The sequence below is a fragment of the Salvelinus namaycush genome, chromosome 10 (assembly GCF_016432855.1).
Source record: "Salvelinus namaycush isolate Seneca chromosome 10, SaNama_1.0, whole genome shotgun sequence".
NCBI lineage: Eukaryota > Metazoa > Chordata > Actinopteri > Salmoniformes > Salmonidae > Salvelinus > Salvelinus namaycush.
Window position 1 is genome coordinate 5,102,238 of NC_052316.1, and position 25,341 is coordinate 5,127,578.

The following is a 25,341-nucleotide window of genomic DNA, read 5'->3' on the forward strand; positions in this document are numbered from 1 at the left end:
GGTTTTGAAATCTTACAGTAACTTGCTCTACAGACAGTATCAACTTTGCTGTAGGTTTGTGGAAGCTGCTTTAGACACGGTGATCTAGCTATCATATTGACCAGTGGTATGCCTACAGGTGCATCTGATTTAGCTCTCTGGGCCCGCCGAGTAGGCGTAGTTTGTATCTTCAGACAAATAAAATGGTTCAAAATGAGAACGCTTCGCCTACCCGGCATGCATGGCAGAGGAACCAAGTGCACCTGTCGCTTCTATAGCTGATTGGCTGGGCCTGGATTAAAACTGTCAGGGCCAATGTCAGTTGGAAGTTGGAACAGCAGGCTAAGTTATGAATGGGAAAGTTATCAAATTATTAGGGCGAGTGTCACAGTAAACACCAAATGGAAGGAAACGTTTCAGAGCCAGATAACATAAAGAGTATAGCACCGGAGATGAAGGTTTGGTTGTAGTGTGGCACCAAGACTGGAATGGAACTTGACTTGTGCTGTCATAATGCAAGATCCTGATAGTAGCTGTTTGATACACCTAACTGTCTCTCTCTAAAAATCCTCATGCTGAAGAAGGAAGTGGTAAGAGCCATAATTACCTGGAATTTCAAAGACAAAATTCCAGTAGCTAACATCATGTTACTGTACTGTAGTATCTGACAATTTCTTCCTTCGTGATCTGTTGGTACCTAGAGAGAACTATAGTCTTTCATTGTTAAAGCTTTTATTTGATCCATAGTAATACCGAGGTAGCCTAAGCTGGTTGGAGTACCTAACCAGGAGATTATGGAAAAATCTAATTTTCCCGTCACTATTGAAATCAGAGTAGAGGATTTTTGCTAGATCAGGGAAGATTTCCTCAAATTGATCTTATTACAAAGGATGGACAATGAAAAGGTTGGGACTCGTTGAACAGCATGCTCTTAGATAACACACTGTTCTCCTTTCAGTTCACTTTGGCACTGTGAACCTTCCAACTGTAATTGAGGATGTTTGGTCAACTATTCTTGTGTGATGTTGGTTCCCAAAGCTGATAGGCTTTAGCTCAGTAGGCAAATGTGTTCTTGAGATGCACAGATGAACCGTGTTACCCAATTGGTTATAAAACCCTCACTGAAGGCCTTGTCTACTCATATACACAAGAAAGGAACAATCCTGCCCGCTGGTCTTCTCCTGTCTCTCACAGTGAGCCTATTTCCTGCAGAGAGAGAGAGAGAGAGAGAGTGTGTGTGTGTGTGTGTGTGTGTGTGTGTGTGTGTGTGTGTACACGAGTATGTGTGTCTGCCTGCATCTGGGCACTCTCTCAAAGGATCCATCCCATCACTCTATTTCAAAGGGAAAAAGAGAGTGAAAGAGATCTATATATTACAAAGAGTTTGGATGCCCAGTGGTGGAATTCTTCCAAAATGAAATTGATGTTCAGTGCTCTTTTATAATCTCTTCTACGGGAAGTGTATTGCCACTGATGAGACTCTTGATTCTCACAGTTAATTAGTGGGATGCTGTATTGAATAATATTGTTTTCCTCTATATATTTATGAAAATGTTGTATTGAGCAGTTCAAACCTCTTCCACTCTCAAACTAGCAGTTTCAAGCCGTCCAATAGACGGGTTAGTTGACGACATCACGAAACCAACGCGCGCGCTTCAATGGGGCAGAAGGCCGACTGTTGTTGTGATTCTGGATGGGGCTCTGCAAGGGGCACACTACATCTAGGTTTCAGAGCAAGTGACGTAACTGATTGAAACGCTACTAGCGCGTACCCGCTAACTAGCTAGCCATTTCACATCCGTTACACTAAACAACCAACCTGTCTATAGCACAGCTTTTTCCTACCATACTGATGTCCTGCAGACATCCAACGTTGAGTGCTATTCTGTGTCGAGTCGAGATGGCGTGAGGCTATTGCCACGGTTACCTGGAATAGGACGGATTCCATTTTTAGAAACCCGTCGGGCAGAGAGAGAGCCTTTGGACATGGACAAGTCATTTTTTGACTGCTCTTTACCAAAGAAAAGCTTTAGTGCTAAAACCAGACCTTATTTCAATATTAAATCAGTTTTGGTTGTTAATATTGAATCCCCACACTGCATTATAGATCTGTTTTAGTGTCAGTGCCAGCTTTCTACACGCATTGCATAGGATGCCCAAACTTTTTTGCCTCGTGAATCACCTAAACTTTTACTTTTCCCATTGAGTCCCCAAATAGACTGAACCATATTTCTAGTAAGTAACCACTCAGTGTTTAGGAGCACCTTAAGGGGGACTGGCTGCTACCTGCTGTTTGGAAAGCACTGGCACAATGTGGGTTCCAATGGCTCAATTGGTTGAAGCCAATATATATATATATATATTTGGCTCTGGTTGGAGCATGGTGCTTGCAATACCGCAAGAGTTTCCTGCATGATATGACCTCACTGTAAGTCGCTTTAGATAAAGCGTTTGCTAAATGACAATATTATGCACAGTACATACTGTGATACTGTTTCCTCATCCTGGCACAGTGTGCTTTGACAGCCAGTCAGTCCTTGATGAGTAAGGCCCTAGCTTAATGTTCCTGCATGTTACTGCATTGTCGGAACTAGAAGCACAAGCATTTCGCTACACTCGCATTAACATCTGCTAACCATGTGTATGTGACAAATAACATTTGATTTGATTTTGATTTGATAATGTTCCACAAGCAGGTTACAGCTCTCCCAAATGGAGGTTACAATCAGGTCAAGCCTCTTACGCAACAAATGTTTGATCAAACAATTAAACTGTTGTGTATCAGCCAGATTACATAAGAGACTGAGACTGTACATATTTGTCCCTCATTTGTGCTCAGTTTAAGCTGATTTCAATAGAGGGTTGTCTACATTGCTTTCAATACCTTCCTAATGAGCCATTGGGAAGACAAACAGCTCTGCAGCAAAGTACACATCTGGGTCATGTTCATTAGACACCAAACAAAAAGAAAAGAATAAGGTTGTAAAGTGTCTGTCCTATGTCTAGGAGATATAAGACAGCTCAGGAAATATTTAAGTTTTTTTGGACACATATTTAACCCCTTATTTTTGTTGGCACAAAACTACCTCTATACTTCCATTAGTTTGTATGGGCTACTGTCACGTTCCTGACCTTATTTCCTTTGTTCTGTATTGTTTAGTTGGTCAGGACGTGAGCTGGGTGGGCATTCTATGTTATGTGTTTCTATGTTGGGTTCATTCAACTAGCCTGATATGGTTCTCAATCAGGGGCAGGTGTTTTACGTTTCCTCTGATTGAGAACCATATTAAGGTAGGCTGTTCTCACTGTTTGTTTGTGGGTGAATGTTGCTGTGTCTGTGTTTGTTTCACCACACGGTACTGTTTCGCTTCGTTCGTTCGTTTGTTCCTACCTGTTCGTGCGTTCATGTTTTATGTGTTCTCAAGTTCATGTCTGTTAACGTCGTTTATTATTTTGTAGTTTGTTCAAGTGTTTTTTTCGTCTTCGTTATTATTATTAAAATTATTATGTATTCAACCCACGCTGCGTTTTGGTCCGATCCTTGCTCCTCTTCAGACGAGGAGGAAGACGAGCGTTACAGAATCACTCACCACAAAAGGACCAAGCAGCGTGGTAACAGGCAGCGGCAGCAGGAGCAGCGCAAGGAGGAATGGACATGGGAGCAGAGTCTGGACTACACTACGTGGGAGGAGATCGACAGGTGGGCGATCGACCCAGGGAGAATGCCGGAGCCCGCCTGGGATTCTCTGGAGCAGTGTGAGGAGGGATACACTGCAGATTTATTGGGGGGGGTGGCTACAAGGGAGTGTGGCGAAGTCAGGTAGGAAACCTGCGCCAACTCCTCGAGCTTACCGTGGAGAGCGAAAGTACGGGCAGACACCGTGTTATGCGGTAAAGCGCACGGTGTCTCCTGTACGTGTGCTTAGCCCGGTGCGGTACATTCCAGCTCCTCGTATCGGCCAGGCTAGATTGAGCATTGAGCCAGGTGCCATGAAACCGCCTCAACGCGTCTGGTCTCCAGTGCGTCTCCTCGGGACGGCATACATGGCACCAGCCTTACGCATGGTGTCCCCGGTTCGCCAACACAGCCCAGTGCGGGTTATTCCACCTCCCCGCACTGGTCGGGCTACGGGGAGCATTCAACCAGGTAAGGTTGGGCAGGCTCGGTGCTCAAGGGAGCCAGTACGCCTGCACGGTCCGGTATATCCGGCGCCACCTCCCCGCCCCATCCCAGTACCACCAGTGCCAACACCACGCACCAGGCTTCCAGTGTGTCTCCAGAGCCCTGTTCCTCCTCCACGCACTCGCCCTGTGGTGCGTGTCTCCAGCCCGGTACCACCAGTTCCGGCACCACGCACCAAGCCTCCTGTGTGTCTCCAGAGCCCTGTGCGCCCTGTTGCTGCTCCCCGCACTAGCCTTAAGGTGCGTGTCCTTAGCCCGGTACCACCAGTTCCGGCACCACGCACTAGGCCTACTGTGCGCCTCAGCCGGCCAGAGTCTGCCCAGCGCCGTCTGCACTGCTCCCCTGCCCAGCGCCGTCTGCACTGCCCGTCTGCCCAGCGCCTGTCTGAACTGCCCATCTGCCCAGAGCCTTCAAAGCCGCCCGTCAGTCAGGAGCCGCTAGAGCCGTCCGTCAGTCAGGAGCCGCTAGAGCCGCCCGCCAGACAGGAGCTGCCAGAGCCGCCCGCCAGACAGGAGCTGCCAGAGCCGCCCGCCAGACAGGAGCTGCCAGAGCCGCCCGCCAGACAGGAGCTGCCAGAGCCGCCCGCCCGCCAGACAGGAGCTGCCAGAGCCGCCCGCCAGACAGGAGCTGCCAGAGCCGCCCGCTAGCCAGGAGCTGCCAGAGCCGCCCGCCAGCCAGGAGCTGCCAGAGCCGCCCGCCAGCCAGGAGCTGCCAGAGCCGCCCGCCAGACAGGAGCTGCCAGAGCCGCCCGCTAGCCAGGAGCTGCCAGAGCCGCCCGCCAGCCAGGAGCTGCCAGAGCCGCCCGCCAGCCAGGAGCTGCCAGAACCGCCCGCCAGCCAGGAGCTGCCAGAGCCGCCCGCCAGCCATGACCTGCCAGAGCCGTCAGCCAGCCATGACCACACAGTACTGTTTCGCTTCGTTCGTTCGTTTGTTCCTACCTGTTCGTGCATTCATGTTTTATGTGTTCTCAAGTTCAGGTCTGTTAACGTCGTTTATTATTTTGTAGTTTGTTCAAGTGTTTTTTTCGTCTTCGTTATTATTATTAAAGTGATTATGTATTCAACCCACGCTGCGTTTTGGTCCGATCCTTGCTCCTCTTCAGACGAGGAGGAAGACGAGCGTTACAGCTACAGAAGTTGGCACTTGTGAGGGTCGTAGAGTAAAACAGAGGGTCTCCCCTTCCCATAGAGTGTAATAGTTTGTAGGCCAAACCATTCGGACGCTACAAACGTTTTGTGAGAAGACAGATTTGTCCCATGGTCTGACAAATACCACTGTAGCTCGGCCACGGGCATAGGCGGATAGTGGATTGAGACAACCCTGTTTGTAAGCTTTTAAATGATATTAAACTCAACCTTTTATATTTTCTAGTGATGAAGACATGAATGTCTCATGGTATGGTGGGGTATGCGAAACGGGTCAACTTTGAGCACTTCTATCTCCTAAATGTTATAGCACTCAGGTCAAAAAAAAAAGTCACTTTCTGACCACTTCTACCATTGGCAAATATGTATTGAAAGTTTCGTTTAAATCAAAAGGGGTGAGGTCAAAAAGTGATTGAAGTCGAATGGAACGGCCCGATATGATTTCCATTATGTTTCTTTAAAACAATAGATAGGTTTATGTAGCCTACTATGAGATCAATACCGGATATATATCAGTTTTCATAGCTGCTGTGATCAAGGAGACTTGTGGGTCACGGGTCCACATAACAGTAACGTTAGTAGTGACGTGTCAGTATTACCAAGTAAACACTTGAAAGCATAGGTCAACAGCTCGGCTGTCACTCAAATAACCTTGCCCTTGATCTCAATGGGCAAGAGTCATAGACTGTGTCTGAAAGAGCACCTTACTCCCTACATATTGCACTAATTTTAAGTGGAAAGGAGTGCACTATAGGGAATAGGGTCCCATTTTGAATGCACACATAGTAACACCACCCTTGGTAGTACCGCAGGTGTTTTTATCATCCTATTCATACCGGATAGCAATATTCCCCCAAGCAATCCCAGACACTCTCTACAACATAATAAGATCAGTCTTTATTGTTGTCGTTTTGTCTCAGCGGCAGGGGACAAAGCAGATCAAAATCAATATCCTTCCATTAGATGCACCAAAGCGAAAAAGCCCTTTGATAAATGACATTGCTCCTTTGGCCTTTCCAGATGAGGCCGGTCTGGGATGTTAATTTGTTTTGAGATGCCAGGTTCATTTCTCACTGCGCTGTGCTCTCTTCGGTAATGAGGGGTGTGTGTGAAGAGTAGTGTGTTGTTGCCCTTTCTGATTAGATGGCTAAATTGAGGGCATTGTAAAGTGTCTTCACGGTATGTTATTAAATGCTGTTGGGGTTAAAGTCCTCCAATGGGGGTGTTTGGGTTGCTAGGTTGGAGTGGTGTGTAATTATATAGCTAGCCAGTACACTAACGGGGTGTCACAGTCAGTAACAAACTGCTACAGATGCGAGCGCAGGCTAGGCTACTGCAAGGATGCTAGTGTTAGCATGGGCTGATTCCATATAGAAATGCTTGCGGTTAGTATATAGAAATGCTAGCGTTAGCATGAATTGCCCTTAAACATAGATATGGGATCAGATTACCCTACCCCCAAAACTCACCTTAAACATTAGGGGGATGTGTTTCATATGGCCGCTGAGAAATGGGATTACATAGCCAACAGTTTAGATTAAATCGTAATCTATATGGCTCAGACTAATCCTAACCCACTCTTCCAAACCCTATTTAGGCCTTATATGGAAATTCACCGGTATACATTATACAGAAACTTTTCCAACATGAAATGAAGCCGAATTGAGTATGCCACACCTCCATTAGGGCACACAACGGAAAATGTTTTGCAATGGGAAACGAAAACGAGTGTTTCTTATTGGACAAATTCAGGTAGCCCCTCCCTATTTCAGTCTGTTTTCTTCTGTTTAGTGCCTAATGAACACAATCCTAACCCATGACTCAAGTCTCTTTGCCGCTGAGTGGTTTCATTTGGCTTCCACATGGTGTAATGCATCATCCCAGATAGTAAACAGAGGGGTTTGGAAATATTGACACTCTTGATAAAGATGAGAAATAATGACTGTATCATTTAAATAATTCAAATACTGAGCTATATTGTGTGCCAAATCTTTTTTTGAAAATTTGCTCAGAGAAATATTTTTTTTAAACAAGTAATAAAAATATTCTCAAAAAGGTAGGGGTCAAAATTATTGACATGTCTCACCCCTAAAGATTCTGAAAATACATTTGTCAAAAGTGTTGTATTTGGTCCCATATTCCTAGCAGGCTACCATGACCTGGCTACAGTGCAGAGGGGCTTAAAATATCATAATTACAGGGTAGCCAGTTTCTTTGTCATTATAGGGCTTTCAGGATACTGCTCTTGTATGAAAGAGCCCGAACGTACGCTACTTTTAGCCAGAGCTGTACACATGGACACCAGTATGACGGGGGGGGTGGGGGGGGGGGGTGAGTCCCTTTTCATATTGCCTCTGTGTATTCATTGGGGAATCCATTGTTGGCTTGGTGCGGGCGGCTTCTGCTTTAAGCGTGTGTGTGTTTCTGTGGGTCTGTACTCCACTGAAGGCCTCTGCACATGGCTATAATCAGAGCCAGTCAAGCCCGTGAGCTGAACGGACATTTGGAGTGCGTGTAGGGACGGTGTACTATACGCCACATTCTCCTGCTATAGCCATTGCCCTAAAACATGGCAGCATATGGCTTCTAATGAGTCTACACAGCCATGTCTCAGGGCAAGTAGTGCTTCTTAATTTGTGTTTATTATAGTAATTCATCTTTCTTTAAGTCTTCAACAGCTTTATTATGCACTCTAAACGTGTCACCAGCATCCTATATTTCCTAGAACCAATATGAATAGGAATGATGACTTTAATATTATATAGTGGGATGTTGAGACCATAGAGGTACATTATATTACTGTTCTATTTCAGTCTGTGGTTGAGACAGACGCGCTCTAAACTCCTGACTCAGGCTGCAGGCTTGGTGTAGGCCTCTCTCTCTCTCCCTGTCAGTGTGCGTGAACACATTTAATTGGGTCGCACAACGAGGGACGGACCCAACTGTTTCCAGGGCAACAGCCACTGGGGAGCGGCCAACTGGAGACAGATCTGCCAGGCAATATGTGGAGGAGGAATAGCACGCCATGGTTCAATTCCATTCCCATAACCTACTCCCTTCCCTCTATCCTTGTTGTGCCCCCTCGTAGATTGGATAGATCTGGATAGGCCTTATCAAGATGGCAATAGATGGCCACACCCTTCTGATAGGCCTGGTCTTCTGTAGATTCCACCATATTCCAAACTCTTATCGGGTTTTTCCAATATGGGGTTTCACACTGGTAGTTGGGGTTTTACACTGATGCTTTGTGTAGGTTTTACCTTACCGCTTTTTGTTTCTGTGCCCTGGCCCCCAAAAAAAGTCTAAGGCCATGGTACCAGTTAACCAAGTTGACAAGTGCAGAGGGAGTAAGGAAGCTACATGAGTAACCAGATTAGAATGAGGTCCATGACTCCACGGTACATACTGAGCTCCATTTCTGTTTATCGTGTCCCCTTTCAGAGCGCCCACCTGGCAGTGATTGACACACTAATGATGGCGTACACGGTGGAGACTGTGAGCGTGGAGAAGGTGGTGGCGTGCGTCCTCCGGTACTCTTCCCACAACGGCGAAGACGCCGACACCCCATACGACACAGAGGACGCCATGACCAGCTGGATCAACAAGGTAGACACCTGCATGGCATTTAATGCACACACACACACACTCACACAAGTAGGACCATTTACAGTCTAGACCAGCTGGACACCATACATTTGTTCCTTTTTCCCACCACGGAGCCGAACTGAGCTTAGCTAAGCCAATCTGTACTGCACTGGTTCTTACTATTCTGCTCTCTCTTTCCCCTATGTAGGACAGGAAATCCACTGAAAATCAGTAGGTCTACTGAGAAGGGTTCAAGTTTTTGAAAATTCCAAAATGTTATTTGTAACTGTATACTTGGCATCATTTTTTCCTGTATAAACAAGTACAATTCATCAACAGAGAAGAGCTAGGGAGTGAATTGGGACCGCCTGAGCATGCTGTCCTGTGAGGAGTCGGTCTTGCCCTGGGCCCGTCCCTATGCAGCTGGCTCTGCAGTGTGACAGTAGTAGGGGGGTGTTAATCTGTGTCCCAAATGGCACATATAGTGCACTACTTTCGGGCCAGAGCGTCAAAAATAGCGCACTATATAGGGAATAGCGTGCCATTTGGGACGCATGCTTAGTGAGTGCTGCTGAACCAGTCCAGGGAGACACTCCACCTCCTCATCCTTAAGGCCCAGTACAGGCTGTTGTTTACATTCCACTGCTGGGAACACTTGGGGGCTGCCAGCTCTGGCCTGCTGGAGACTCGTACACTAAAATACACAGTCATGAATACTATCCATTTACAGATGCACACAGACACCTCTACACACCTGTACACATACATACAGTATATATATAGACACACAAACACATGACACACACCCAAACGTCAAATATACTGGTGTTGTCATGGAACCTTTCGGGGGAACCATGTGGTATACTCTGCAGATGTTGACAAACTGTGGGAGTCTCCAGGAAACAATGAACTCCAACAATCAAATCAAGGAAATTGCTGGAAGGCTCGAAATGTTTTGAAAGGACTGTGTTTTTGTAAAGATTTCTTAAATCATATTGTTATTTCACATGGCAGTAAGAACGGAAAAAAAATGGGTTGACATACATTATGTTGTAAAATTAGATTTTATACAGTCTAAGGTGAACGCCCTCCAATTTTACAAGATAGATGTAACATTATGGGAACATTGAATAGCTGATTAGGTTTATCTTTATCTTGTAACATACACTCTCCCTGTTGACGTTTGTAATCCTGTTCTCTCTCTCTCTCTCTCTCTCTCTCTCTCTCTCTCTCTCTCTCTCTCTCTCTCTCTCTCTCTCTCTCTCTCTCTCTCTCTCTCTCTCTCTCTCTCTCTCTCTCTCTCTCTCTCTCTCTCTCTCTCTCTCTCTCTCTCTCTCTCTCTCTCTCTCTCTCTCTCTCTCTCTCTCTCTCTCTCTCTCTCTCTCTCTCTCTCTCTCTCTCTCTCTCTCTCCTTTGTTAACCAGGTAAATGAGTATCTGAAAGATATCATCTCTCAGGAGCTGAGGAGAGAGATGCAGAGTGTTGAGCCAGTTGGCAAGCCAGGGGTGAGTGCCTCCCTCTCCTCTTTTCTCTTGTCTTGTCTTCTTCCTTCCCCCTACCCACTCCACTCTCTCTTATGATGATGCTTTTAGGAGCGTCTTTTACAATTAAATAAGCACTTGTTTCAAATTCAATGTATGCAGTGCTGTGCACAGAACATTTGATGGGGCTGGTGCTCAAAGTGATTTTTTTCAAACATAGGCTTTCATTTTCTGCAACAACAAAAAAAACGGTTAAACAAGCTAGAACCACAGATGAAAGGGATTTTAAAAGAACCACAACTTTACTAGAACCACTCCCGGGGCCTCATTTATAAACGGTACGTACTGAAATATGCCCCAAAACATATAAAAACAGAACTTGACTGAATACCACACATACACAATCCAGTGTATGCACCTGATGCACCTCAGGATGCACCTGAGCTCAACCTTAGGATCCACCTGAACTCAACCTTAGGATCCACCTGAACTCAACCTTAGGATGCATCTGAGCTCAACCTTAGGATGCATCTGAGCTCAACCTTAGGATGCATCTGAGCTCAACCTTAGGATGCACCTGAGCTCAACCTTAGGATGCATCTGAGCTCAACCTTAGGATACACCTGAACTCAACCTTAGGATGCATCTGAGCTCAACCTTAGGATGCATCTGAGCTCAACCTTAGGATGCACCTGAGCTCAACCTTAGGATCCACCTGAGCTCAACCTTAGGATACACCTGAACTCAACCTTAGGATGCATCTGAGCTCAACCTTAGGATGCACCTGAGCTCAACCTTAGGATACACCTGAACTCAACCTTAGGATGCATCTGAGCTCAACCTAAGGATGCACCTGAGCTCAACCTTAGGATCCACCTGAACTCAACCTTAGGATGCATCTGAGCTCAACCTTAGGATGCACCTGAGCTCAACCTTAGGATACACCTGAACTCAACCTTAGGATGCATCTGAGCTCAACCTTAGGATGCACCTGAACTCAACCTTAGGATGCACCTGAGCTCAACCTTAGGATGCACCTGAGCTCAATGCACCTGAGCTCAACCTTAGGATGCACCTGAGCTCAATGCGGCTGATGCACCTCAGGATGCACCTGATCTCATTTTCAAGTCTCATAGGAAAGGGACTGAATACTTATGTAAATGTGATATTTCAGTTTTGGATTTTTATAAATGTGCAAAACATTTTTGTTCAAAAACCTGTTTTCGCTTTGTCATTATGGGGTATTGTGTGTAGATTGATGAGGGGGAGGGGGAACAATTGAATCCATTTTAGAATAAGACTAACTTAACAAAATGGGAAAAAGTCAAAGGGTCTGAATACTTTCTGAATGCACTATAGGCTACAGTAGAATTTAACAGGTGAAATGACCGTTGATCTTTTGCATTGAAGTGTGTAGACAATGTTTCAGAATTTGTAGGCAGTGCAGCATATTTAGGTTCGGGGGGAAAAAATGCGAAACATTATTGAAGTGAAACTATTTGTATACACGTTGTCAACAAACTGTTTTTGTCTTTCCGAAACGGTCAGATGCAGCAAATGTCACTGCAAAAGAAAACATTCGGCAAACACCTCCAGACATTTGATCAAGTTCACCATTGCTATTCCCTTTAGATCACGTGTCTTTAACCTTTTCTTGAATGGCCAATCATATTACTCTTTTGCATTGCATTGCATTGCATTGTAGGCTAGTTTTAAAAACAAATCTGAGTAGACAATGTTTCCGAATTTGCAGGCAATCATATTACTCAGATACAAACAGTAAGACTTTTCTGCGTCTAGTCTTCAATGGTTTTCGATGGTAGACCGCGACAGAGCAGGTAAATATTGAACTGGAACGCAAACATGCGCTGAGAAGTAACTGGCTCCGTTGTTTCTGCTGCTGCTTTGAAAGTGGATTGAAAAGTACTGGGGCAAATGCTTTCTCGTCACGCGTTTTCCGGCGGCTCTGGCAGCAGTGCTCTGCTGGCTCCCGGTGGCAGTAGGGCGGGAGAGGTTCATTAGTTTAAAAAATAGCATCGATCAAAAGGACACTTACTTTCTCCATAGGAGGGCAAAAGGACAGATACTCCAGCACTCCTAGGGCTCTATCTGTGCACGTGACTGCATGTATGAATTTAGTAATTCATTATGTGTAATGCCAATTTAAAACTATTGAATTCAAATTCAATTCCTAAATACAAATGGAAAATGATTCAATTCAAGTTCAATCTAATGATGTGTATAAACCCTGGATGACTGATAGGGGCGCTGTATTGAAAGCACCATTGAAAGCGCCATTTTGGTACTCCTCTATTGTAAAGAAATATTTTGGAAGCTATAAAAAATGCATTTATTAATGTTTACATTTTGTTTTTGCCAAGTATGTTCTATTACAGACACCTTGATGCATACTTTAAATTATAATATGTGATCTAAAAAATAATATAAAAACATATTCCTTAAAGTATTATTTTAGAGAGTACTAATGTTACTATCCCCACTACGATGTCATTTTCTAATTTTGTCCTTTTATTGAAATACTGTAGAATTCCATGAATTTCTAAGGAGGACTGCTCCTTCCATTTAAAAGGCTACTGAGTGGCGCAGCGGTCTAAGGCACTGCATCTCAGTGCTAGAGGTGTCACTACAGACTCTGGTTCGATCCCGGGCTGTATCACAACCGGGCCGTGATCGGGAGTTCCATAGGGCAGTGCTCAATTGGACCAGCGTCGGGAGGGTTTGGCCGGGGTAAGCCGTCATTGTAAAATAAGAATTTGTTCATAGCTGACTTGCCTAGTTAAATAAAAATACAATACAATTCTGGGGAGTATCACTATGGCAGCTGGTGGCTTCAAAGCCTCATTTGGCCATTACATTGCATCAGCAATCCAGGGTTTATACACGTCATTGGTTTAACCTCTGCTGTCACTTATACACTGAGTATACCAAACATTAGGAACGCCTTCCAAATATTGAGTTGCATCCCCCCCTTTTGCCCTCAGAACAGCCTCAATTCGTCGGAGCACGGACTCAACAATGTGTCGAAAGCGATCCACAGGGATGCTGGCCCATGTTGACTCCAATGCTTCCCCCAGTTGTGTCAAGTTGGCTAGATTTCCTTTGGGTGGTGGAACATTCTTGATACACAGGGGAGGAGCTCCAGGTGGTATCCGATTTCAAGGCACTTAAATATTTTGTCTTACCCATTGACCCTCTGAATGGCACACATGCGCAATCCATGTTTCAATTGTCTCCTCCCCTTCACCTACACTGACTGAAGTGGATTTAACAAGTGACATCAATAAGGGATCATAGCTTTAACCTGGATTCACCTGGTCATTCTATGTTATGAAAAGAGCAGGTGTTCTTAATGTTTTGTACACTTAGTGTATATCTCTCCATATTTATGCCTCAATGTTTATACTGTATGTTACATAGCAGCATTCAACATGAACAGCATAATATTTCTGTGCAATTCCCTTTCTCAGCCTGATCCCAGATCTGTTTGTGCGGTCCTGCTAACTCCTATGTTTGAGTTTATTTTTTATTTTGACAGGGAAAGTGCACATTAATCAACGTTTCCGTAAAAGTGCCGCTTTTAGCCGCAGTCCCTGGGCGGGTTATTAAAAACAATTACAATAACAATACACATGCAGAGCAACATAGGACAAGCAACACGTAGCATGCAGACAGAGCAATAGCACAAAAAGCAACAAAACAAAATACATAAAAGAAACTAAGTGTTTCCACACCTCACAAGCTACAGACAACATGAAAAACGACAATACACAGCTAGGAATTATGTTCACAAGTCTGATTGGCCTTTAATGTTTTTTGTGAAGGTGCGATAGGTGGTGCAGTTGTGTGTGTCTGATGACAGTGTGTTCCAGACATGGGAAGCGCTCGCAGAGAAAGCGGATTGACTAAAGGTGCTTTTCCTTGAGGGAACTATACTGTCACCTCTCATGGCAGACCTTGTGGTTCTGCTGCCTTTTTCACCTGCTTTTTAAAAGAGAGGTTGGAATTACGTATGATGCCCAAGGTACTTGAAATCGGATACCACCTGGAGCTCCTCCCCTGACACATAGACATCTGGCTCAGTAGCATCAGTTGCCCTCTTTGTTTAGAACATGCAGACCGATTTTGTCACATTGAGATGCAAACATGAGTCACTGAGCCACTTTGTAACCTGGCCCATTACAGTAGTGAGTTCTTGTGCAGCTTGTTGTTTGCTCTTTGCATGCACATATATATCACTGTATCATCTGCATACATTTGAACTTCAGACCCAGTACAGACAGATGTTAATTGTCACGCCATTGGCACAAACAGCTACTGTACTTTCTCTCTCCTACTTTCTTCACACCCCACACAGCATTTTTTTTTCAGTCAAGTCCTTTCAATGCTAATTACAAGACAACTGTCATTTAGTCTGGGGTCACACAGGTCAGAAACTAAACTGGCTACCTATCTAGGAGTTGTTGCGTCTCGCTACATGCAGACTCTAATGCCTTATGACAGGCTGTTGTTTGCGTGTCTGTTGTACCAGCTGATTCATGCTCTGTCATCACAGGCAGTCTGGTTCAGTATTATGGTCTGCCGAGCAGCAGGGTTGACATGGGAACATGGCCTCTGACACAGCAGAACTGACGATAGAGAGAGAGAGATGATGTCATTCTCTCCGCTCTGTTGCCTTCCTCTCCTCTTCTCTACTTCTGTTCTGTCTTCTACTCCTTTTTTCCCTCTCCTTATTTCCCTCCTCTACCATTCTCTTCTCTCCCCCCCTCTCATCTCCCCCATCCCCTCCTCAGTCTTCTTTGCTTGCCCATCTAAACACACCATCATTTTACTGTGGCTGGTCCTTAAGAAAGCCTGAAGAAGGCACAGTGTGCCCGAAATGTTGGCTTACCCATTAAATTGTTGCGGACATATAGTATAGTCTTTCTTTTCATACTTTGGCTGGGCCTCCCATCCGGAGGAGGGCACAGTTTGTGTGGAAATTATGACACAACACCTTTTGTGAACCTGGAGAGAAGTTACGTCTATAAAAGAGCCTTGAGAAAATCTTGGATAGTTCCCAGGAGGCAATGCCACTGCGGCAAGGCAGATGTCCCATCCCAGAACAGATGTGTATGTGCCTGCAAAGACCTTGCATGAAGTGCTGCCTGATAGGCTATCATGCTTGGACAGACAGCTGGCTGTTTGTGTGTGTTTGGCAGGGACAATATACAACAAAACATATGTCTCAGAGTATGAGAAGCAATGTGTTTTACCAGATCTACAGTGGCAAGGAAAAGTATGTGAACCCTTTGGAATTTCCCGTATTTCTGCATAAATTGGTCATCATTTGATTTGATCTTCATCTAAGTCACAACAATAGACAAACATACTGTGCTTAAACTAATAACATAATTTAAACATTTATAGTGTAGGTTGGAAAATGTATGTGAACCCCTAGGCTAATGACTTCTCCAAAAGCTAATTGGAGTCGGGAGTCATCTAACCTGGAGAGCAATCAATGAAATGAGATTGGAGATGTTGGTTAGAGCTGCCTTGCCCTATAAAAAACACTCACAAAATTTGAGTTTGCTATTCACAAGAAGCATTGCCTGATGTGAACCATGCCTCGAACAAAAGAGATCTCAGAAGACCTAAGATTAAGAATTGTTGACTTGCATAAAGCTGGAGAAGGTTACAAAAGTACCTCTAAAAGCCTTGATGTTCATTAAGTCCACGGTAAGGCAAATTGTCTATAAATGGAGAAAGTTCAGCACTGTTGCTACTCTCCCTAGGAGTGGCTGTCCTGCAAAGATGACTGCAAGAGCACAGCGCAGAATGCTCAATGAGGTTAAGAAGAATCCTAGAGTGTCAGCTAAAGACTTACAGAAATCTCTGGAACATGCTAAAATCTCTGTTGACGAGTCTACGATACGTAAAACACTAAACAAGAATGGTTTTCATGGGATGACACCACGGAAGAAGCCACTGCTGTCCAAAAAAAAAACATTGCTGCATGTCTGAAGTATTCAAAAAGAGCACCTGGATGTTCCACAGCGCTACTGGCAAAGTATTCTGTGGACAGATGAAACTACAGTTAAGTTGTTTGGAAGGAACACACAACACTATGTGTGGAGAAAAAAAGGCATAGCACACCAACATCAAAACCTCATCCAACTGTAAACTATGATGGTGGGAGCATAATGGTTTGGGGCTGCTTTACTGTCTCTGGGCCTGGACAGCTTGCTATCATTGATGGAAAAATGAATTCCCATGTTTATCAAGACATTTTGCAGGAGAATGTAAGGCTATCTGTCCGCCAATTGAAGCTCAACAGAAGTTGGGTAATGCAAAAGGACAACGACCCAAAACACAGAGGTAAATCAACAACAAAATGGCTTCAACAGAAGAAAATACGCCTTCTGGAGTGGCCCAGTCAGAGTCCTGACCTCAACCCAATGGAGATGCTGTGGCATGACCTCAAGAGAGCAGTTCACACCAGACATCCCAAGAATATTGCTGAACTGAAACAGTTTTCTAAAGAGGAATGGTACAAAATTCTTCCTGACCGTTGTGCAGGTCTGATCCGCAACTACAGAAAACGTTTGGTTAAAGTTATTGCTGCCAAAGGAGGGTCAAACCAGTGCACAGGGGCATTGACATGCTGAAACAGGAAAGGACCTTCCCCAAACTGTTGCCACAAAGTTGGAAGCACAGAATTGTCTAGAATGTCATTGTATGCTGTTAAGATTTCCCTTCACTGGAACTAAGGGGCCTAGCCCAAACCATGAAAAACAGCCCCAGACCGTTATTCCTTCTCCACCAAACTTTACATTTGGCACTATGCATCGGGACAGGTAGCATTCTCCTGGCATCTGCCAAACCAAGATTAGTCCGTCGGACTGCCAGATGGTGAAGTGTGATTCAATGCATTTTCACTGTTCCAGAGTCCAATTGTGGCGAGCTTTACACCACTCCAGCCGACGCTTGGCAATGCACATGTGTGCGGCAGCTCGGCCATGGAAACCCATTTCATGGAGCAATTCAGTAAAAAGACACACATTCTCTCTCTCCAGCTCCCTCTCCCTCTCCGCCTCCCCCCGGCACTCTGACCTGGATGCTAGCTCCAGACACCCCCTAAATCTGTCACGCTCTTTGAGTCGCTGATATCTTTGAGGGACGTGTAACCCTCCACGGACAGATGTGCTGCAGTCATCGGAACAAAGAAGAGCTGAGCTGGGCGACCCAGGGTTTATTTTAAGCTGCAGCACAGTACGCTGCGAAACACAATAAACACTTGTGGTCAATGTGGAGTCAAAGGCAATGGCAGGACAGAGAAGTAAAACAACAACAAAAAAACGAAGAGAAGTAATCCCTTTAAGTTGCAAATCTGTGCGGGATGAATTGAACATGTCTGGTTGGAGAGGATGTGATTTGTCATAGAGGGAGAACACTATCAGGACAGCAAGTTGATTGATGTGGTGGTGGATGGTTGGGATTGGGGCTAAGCCTAAGCGCTCTTTAGGGGGTTTTAGTGGTGGTCTTGGCTGCCCTGTCTTTTAGCTGTGGTTTAGCCCTGATATAGCCCGGCCATAGCCCTACCCTATAGCCTTCCCTGCCATAGTCCCACAACCTGGGACATTGCTGGGACATGCCTACTGGAACTCCATAACCACCACCAACCCCTCTTCCCACACACACTCCCCAGTCTCCCCCTGCCAAATGTTCAGCTCGTGTTTATTCTGCTGTGTCATGTAAGGGTAGCAGTATGTTATGGGCCATTTGTGCCTGGAGAGGTGAAGTAATGCCTGCTAGCCGTTCATTTGATTTCAACCGTTGTGGGTTTGATCAATTTGAACTGTATCTCTTTGAATGAAGGGTGTACTAAGTTATCGCTAGTCCTCATGCTCTGCCACTGTGTGTCGCTGCAATCCTACTCTCACTGTCTGGACTCAGACACCAGAAGTTGTTCTCGCTAGAACTTAAGGATCTCTGTATACTTTGTTAAAAAAAAACGGAAAATGTAGCTAAATTGTTTGAAACCTAAACACTGATTAGTGTTTCACAAGTAACTTTTCAAGACCTTGGCTTGGATGAAGTGTAGTTGAATAAATTCTCCAGCCAGTACTATGAAAGATCAGCGTGATCAATATATTACCTGTGAATGAGATTATACCTTCGAATCGTCCACTTCACGAAGTGTGGCACATATCTCTTTATTGTGAGCCTTTGAGGTCAGTCTATGAAGTGCTCACGTTAGTATTCAAAGAACAGTGCTATTCAATCAGCCGGGAACTGCAAAAACCGGACCTTTTCATCAACCTGGAACTGCGACATTCAAAATGTACTGTAGGTTAGTTGTTTGGCTACCGTTGACGGTTGGTGTTTAAGGAAGCATTTGCCACCCAATAGGAGTGATGGTTACAGACGCGTCTTTGATGTAGCCTTGAAAGTGTGTGAGAAACATGTCAGACTCGACACAAACTCAGTCAGCACTTATTGCCAATGCACTGTAATACTTGTCTCAAACCTTTAGAAACGGACACAAAAAGGGCCAATGTCACTGAAGGCAGCACAAAGCAATTCCAACACCGTTTCAGGCAAACAGACTGCAAGCACGCAAACGCAGTACAAATACACAAACATTGTTTGGTTTTTTTCAACTAGGAGAACAGTCACAATTTAGGCTTCACGACAAATCTCCCTGGTTGCTGCTGTGGGTGCACTCTACTAGCTGTCTCAAGGAAAGATGTCTGTTTGACATGAGAGAATCCTCTATTTGACATTTTAGCCAGCATGGCAAAAAATACCCAAAGTCCAATGCTGACTGGATTATTCATCTTTTCTTGTCTGTTTGTTTGTTTCTCTCTCTCTCTATGCCCCTCCTCTGCCCATGTATCGCTCTGTCTCCACTCTCTCCTATGTGTCTCTCTATTTCCTTCTCTCGCTCTCTCTCTCTCTGTCTTGCTCCTGAAGTCTCCGACCAAATGGTACATGAAACTGGTGCCTGTAAGTCAGATGACCAGCGCTACACTTATATTTTCCTCTTCCATCTGTCCGTTTCCATAGTGAAATGTCTCTCACCGCCGTCTCCATTGCGTCTCCGTGGTGACTGTCACCATAGTAAATGTCATCATTCCACAAGTGAACGCCAGCATGTGATTGCAGTTATTGGTGTTGCTTTTTTTGTGCGGTTTCACTCAGTTTCCCTCAATTTGATTTCATTAAAGATCATTTGTGTTACTTGGAGGTTACTGAGCATCTGATTGATGCATGGTGATGTTCTCTATTATGAAGTCGATATTACATTGTCCTGTTTTGATGTCCGATTAATGAAGTATTCCCATGGTTTGTGTGTCGTTAGTCCCTGCATGATAGAATATCATCATTCTTCAACTCCAATGAGAGATGCACTCCATCGATATGGAAATCTGCATTCCCACATGTCCGCCTCTGTCAGTGTATTTCTTTTGTCTGTCCGTATGCGTATGAATCTCCCTTGCACCATCTATCGCCATGCCCAGACCCATTGTCTGTCTGTCTTCCCTGTGGTGCTCCAGGCTCGCTACAGGAAGGAGCAGGCGGTGGCACAGCAGGTGCCCTGGATCCCCCCTGTGGACAACCTGTTGAAGGACACCACTGACGGCTGTGCCCTGGCCACTGTGCTGCACTTCTACTGCCCACAGCTAGTCAAACTGGAAGGTACACTAACTAGACAGTACTAAACTGTATTCTGACCGTGGGGATGGGGGGGGGGGGGGGGGGGGGGTCTGTGGTTCCCTATCAACACATTACCTTATTGAGAGGCCTATAGCTGTCTGAGTTATTCAATCACTTAGCCTGAAGGTGTTAACGGCTCTCCCCTGGCTAGCCTTTCATGTTCCAGGAGGAGTGAGTGAGCCATCTATTAGTGATGAACATCAAGTCTCAACTCTCAACTCACCCTTAATCTCATCAATCATCAACCCACTGATGAAGTGATTGGGATCGGATATGGACACACACACACAAGGCTCAGTACCCCAAATTCAGAGTGATGATTGATTTAAAGGCACTCCATAAGATTCTGTTTTCGCATCAAAACAGCTTGAGTACCTTCTGGAAAACATCCAGTATCCTCATCCCTGATTGGTCAATCCCATACAAAGAAGGGACAAACACCTTACAAATACCTCCAGAAGCCCGACTCCTAACGGATGTTCACTTTCTGATTCACTTCCAAGAGATTTGTGCATCACTTGTCTCTCAGACCCCCCTTTAACCAACTTAGCCCATGATGTGTCCTTGTGGCCTGTCCCTGTCAGATATCCGCCTTAAGGAGAGCATGTCACTGGTGGACAGCCTGTACAACCTGCAGCTGGTGCAGGAGTTCTGTCAACAGCACCTCGACCGCTGCTGCCACTTCAGTCTGGAGGACATGGTCTACGCCTCCTCGTCAGTCAAAGTAAGTCCACAAGGCAAAGTTATGAAGTTATGTTTTTTGAAAGAATCTCTGAGGTACAAATGTATATCCTTTTTCACACTATTGTGTCTATACCGTACCGTGTTGGCTGGGATATTTTGTTTTCACGTGGTCCTTTCCCACACCGTTCCAGCAACTAGGCTGCATGTGTAACCACGCCGGCGCAGTACAGCGCAGCACGGCTTGGCTCAGGTCAGTAGTGTGAAAAAGGTATTACTGCACACAGAGTTCAGCCAACTCGGTTTGAATTGTTGTTTTTTAAAGGGCGTCAAAAGTTTCAGGAGATTTTGCAAAGAAAATAATACATTTGGATGGAGGATAGTCCAAGAGCTAAGGACAATGGGTAAAACTAGGCATAAGGCTTGGCAGCTACAGTGTGTGCAGCATTGCCAGAGTTGGTGATTCGTGTCTATTCATATTATGTAATACAGCTGGAGAAAGCCTGGTGGAAAATGGGATCTGTCTGAAATAGATCCTGTAAAAACTCTCTGTCCTCACAAACCACAGATCTGGTTTGTTTGTGCTAGATGTGTCTCTGTTTTGTCTGTATTGCCTTCCCTATTTCTCTCTCTTTCCTCTCTCCTTCTTTCCTCTCATTATATACCTTTCTCTCATCTCTCTCTTCTACGCTCCTCGCTCTCTCGTTCTCGCTCTCTCGCGCTCCATTTTTCACTGGAAGCTATTATATCGGTAGGTATTGTATCTATGTGCAGGAAGGATGGACACATAACACTTGGCTTGTGTCTTTGTGTTGGCTCCCAGGCTGTGCATTGTGGGTGTTGGTCACGTGTGTTGTTGTCAATGTTTTAGGACAGTCATAGAAACTGGTGGGAAACAAACAGCTCTGCATTCCCCATTTTCTCTCTTCTTGCACAGTATGGTCGCACAAGTACTGTACTGAAAACTGATGAACGGTTAAAAATGGTATGTGTTGCTTTTTTTGTGGCAGAGAAGTGTCATAATGGAGAAAAGGTGAGTTGGGGCAGAGTTTGTGTGTGTGCCTTGAGTGCTGCAAACAACAGTGTACCACTGGCCCTGTCTGGGTGTTGAGTATTGGAGTCTACCCAGCTGTCAGTTGTGCTGGTCCTTTCAGTGGAGAAGTGTTGCTAGTAGCTGTTAAAGCACACAGTTCACAACGGAGGTGAATAGTAGTGAGTTGGAATCAGCTGTGTCTGACATGGTCCTTTAAGCAACCCCAGACACACTGGCAGATTCTGAATAAGTCACTTCACAGAAGGCTTAGAAAGGAGATGATTCAGGCTGCGGGTCAGGTAAAACAGAGCCCTGGGGCTGAAGAGGCAAAAAAATCCTACTGCATCTATCATGACACTGACATTGAGTTTATGCTAGCCAAAATAGAAATATAATTCTTAGAATTACATTCCCATTCAAGTCAATGGTCTGTGATAGGTGGACCGGCCACCATATTGAGTGTACCCATGAGTGTTCCAGTCAAATTGCCGTAGTCTGAGAGGCTTGTCCCTTCTCATAATTATATTTCACAACAACCTGTATACTAGCCACTGACAAAAGACATATATATTATAGATAGTCTCTGTGCTCTTCATTTGAACCTCTTCTTAGGAGTTTGAGCTTCTAGTTGCTATTTCTGTGCAGCTTGACCACAAAATCATCCACTCACTCAGCAAAAAACCTCTTACTTTTATAATCATTTAAAGAGAGAGAGAGAGACACAGTGAGGGAGACCCAGACAGAGACACACAGAGAGAGAGAATGCAATTCTTGCAGGGCAGAATTAGGTCAATATCCACTAATAATAAACTCAATAAACTCAAAAAAGAGCAATTAATCTAAAAAAAAATATATATATCTAAAATACAGTGACCCCCTCTCATATCATTACCAAGCCCTGCAATGCCAAGAGCTGAGCAAAGAAAAGAGTCCCCTCATCCAGCTGGTCCTGGGGCTGAGTTCACAAACCTGTTCTACTAACACACTGTAGCCTCAGGACCAGAACATCCAATCAATCAGAATAAACCAAATTACAACACAGTCAAAACAAAACTACATTGCTTATTGGGAAACACAAGCACAAACAAAAAGCAAAATGCAGTGCTATCTGGCCCTAAATCGACAGTACACCGTGGCTAAATATTTGACCATGGTTACTGATCAAAACCTTAGAAAAACCTTGACAAAGTACAGGCTCAGTGAGCACAGCCTTGCCATTGAGAAGGGTAGACACAGGAAAACCTGGCTCCCTGTAGAGGAAAGGCTGTGCAACCACTGCACAACAGCAGAACCTGAGACGGACCTGCATTTCCTGACAAAATGTCAAAAATATAAAACAATTAGAGAGTGTCATTTTCCCAAATTTGAAACCCTTATTCAAGGTTTCAAAGACCTCTCTGATGAGGATAGGCTACCCGTCCTGTTGGGGGAGGACGCAGAGAGCTGTGGGTTGGCAGTGCACTACATTGCTGCCTGCCATAAGTTGAGGGACAGTGTCTGACAGACCAATCAACCTGCACATGTCCTCTACTGTATGCTTATTGTTATTGTTGAATGTATGGTTATTTTGACCCTTGGTTATTGTTGTTACTGTTGTCCTGTTGACAATTTTGATTCTCATTTTTATATTAATTTGTTTTTATATTGTAAATATACAAAATAAGCTTTGGCAATATGTACATTATTACGTCATGCCAATAAAGCGAATTGAATTTAATTGAAAAATTGAGAGACAGAGAGAGACACAGTGAGGGAGACACAGACAGAGATACAGAGAGAGAGAGAGAGAGAGAGAAATCTTATCATTTATGGACATGGGGGACCTGAGACTATGAATATGGCCTCAGACGCACAGGTCTCTGGTCTAATCAGCCCCTTGGCTAATGTAAAGTGATTAATGACATCATAGCCCATGGTAGCCTGTGTGTGGGCCCCCACTGAGAGGGGTGGGGTTGCCAGTGTGGTCCCTACTAAACAGATTATCCATCCCAACGCTTTAGCGTCAGATTTGTTTTGCAGTCAGCACCAATGAGCTCTCATCTCAGACATGGATTGACACGCTGCAATCTCCAAACCTGGCAACCCGCCAGAGAACAGTAAGTGACAGTAAAATCTGACAATCTGGCAACTGGGCGAGGTAATATCAGGCGACAGGGTTGCGGTGTTGTGAGTTGGAGATCAGTAGAAAATCGGGGGCGGAACAGAATGGATGTTTGACTGGCGGTGGTATTAGGAGAGATAATGCTCACGATCTAATGTGAGAGGAAGCAGGTAGACAGACATATGGAGGGAGAGGACAAGCTTTTGCTATCTGGGCTAGGGGAGACCATTTCTCGTTTCTCTATCAGACTGGGACTGGGAGGACCCCACTCATGCTGCAGCTGAATAGACCTAGAGGAGGTAGGCTACTGTAGCTCACTGCAATAGACATTGTAGCCTGGTACCAGATCAGTTTGTGCTGTCTTGCAATCTGGTGTTGGTGAGACAGGAGTTGGCAAAACAACATTACCAGATTTGCGACCAGGCTATAAAAATGGTTGTTGTGATTGTTTGCTGTACTGTATGTTATATTGTTGGAGTTATAGGATTAAAGATTGCTGTGGTGGAGATTCTGTTGAGATGGAGCTATGTGTTGTTTTGAATGATTGAACTTGGTTTACATTTTATTGATCATAGTTATGATAATTTACTGTAGTTCAGTTGCTACAGAGTTTGACATTGGATACTTGTGTTTGTCAGTGTTCTGGCTGGATGGTTGTTTGTCAGTGTTTTGGCTACTGTATAATCTGTCATGACAGATAAAAACATTAAAATATTATGTCTGTTATGACATAACACCCTGGAATATGAGCAAAGATGATTCATGTGCTCTGGTTTTGAGTCACTGTTGATTTGGATTGCAGAGATTATTGGCTTTGTAACAATAGGATTGGCTGTGGTCTGATATGGACTCGGGGAGCTATGCTCTGCATGACCAAAACTGCTCACGGTACCAATTATTTTAAATGCAGTGTAGTCACTTCGGGGAGTCACCTCTAGTTAGCTGCTTCTGCTGTCTTGACATACTGTTAAACGGCTGAGGGTAAATATTGCTGAAGAGGTGAATCTGTCACACACACACTAACACACTCACACACATACAGTTGAAGTCGGAAGTTTACATACACCTTAGCCAAATACATTTAAACTCAGTTTTTCACAATTCCTGACATTTAATCCTAGTAAAACATTCCCTGTTTTAGGTCAGTTAGGATCACCACTTTATTTTGGGAATGTGAAATGTCAGAATAATAGTAGAGAGAAGTATTTATTTCAGCTTGTATTTCTTTCATCACATTCCCAGTGGCTCAGAAGTTTACATACACTCAATTAGTATTTGGTAGCATTGGCTTTAAAATTGTTTAACTTGGGTAAAACATTTCAGGTAGCCTTCCACAAGCTTCCCACAATAAGTTGGGTGAATTTTGGCCCATTCCTCCTGACAGAGCTGGTGTAACTGAGTCAGGTTTGTAGGCCTCCTTGCTCGCACACGCTTTT

At 44.6% G+C, this 25,341-nt stretch overlaps 1 protein-coding gene across 1 annotated transcript in view; it reads left to right on the forward strand.

Annotated features, from left to right (window-relative positions):
• LOC120054603 (calmodulin-regulated spectrin-associated protein 2-like) overlaps nt 1-25,341 on the forward strand; it is an 86,223-nt gene that overhangs the window by 42,883 nt on the left and 17,999 nt on the right. Inside the window, exons 3-6 of the mRNA XM_039002074.1 lie at nt 8,749-8,913; nt 10,317-10,397; nt 19,931-20,072; nt 20,675-20,814. Coding sequence (XP_038858002.1) covers nt 8,749-8,913; nt 10,317-10,397; nt 19,931-20,072; nt 20,675-20,814 — 528 coding nt within the window. The remainder of the gene's footprint in view (nt 1-8,748; nt 8,914-10,316; nt 10,398-19,930; nt 20,073-20,674; nt 20,815-25,341) is intronic.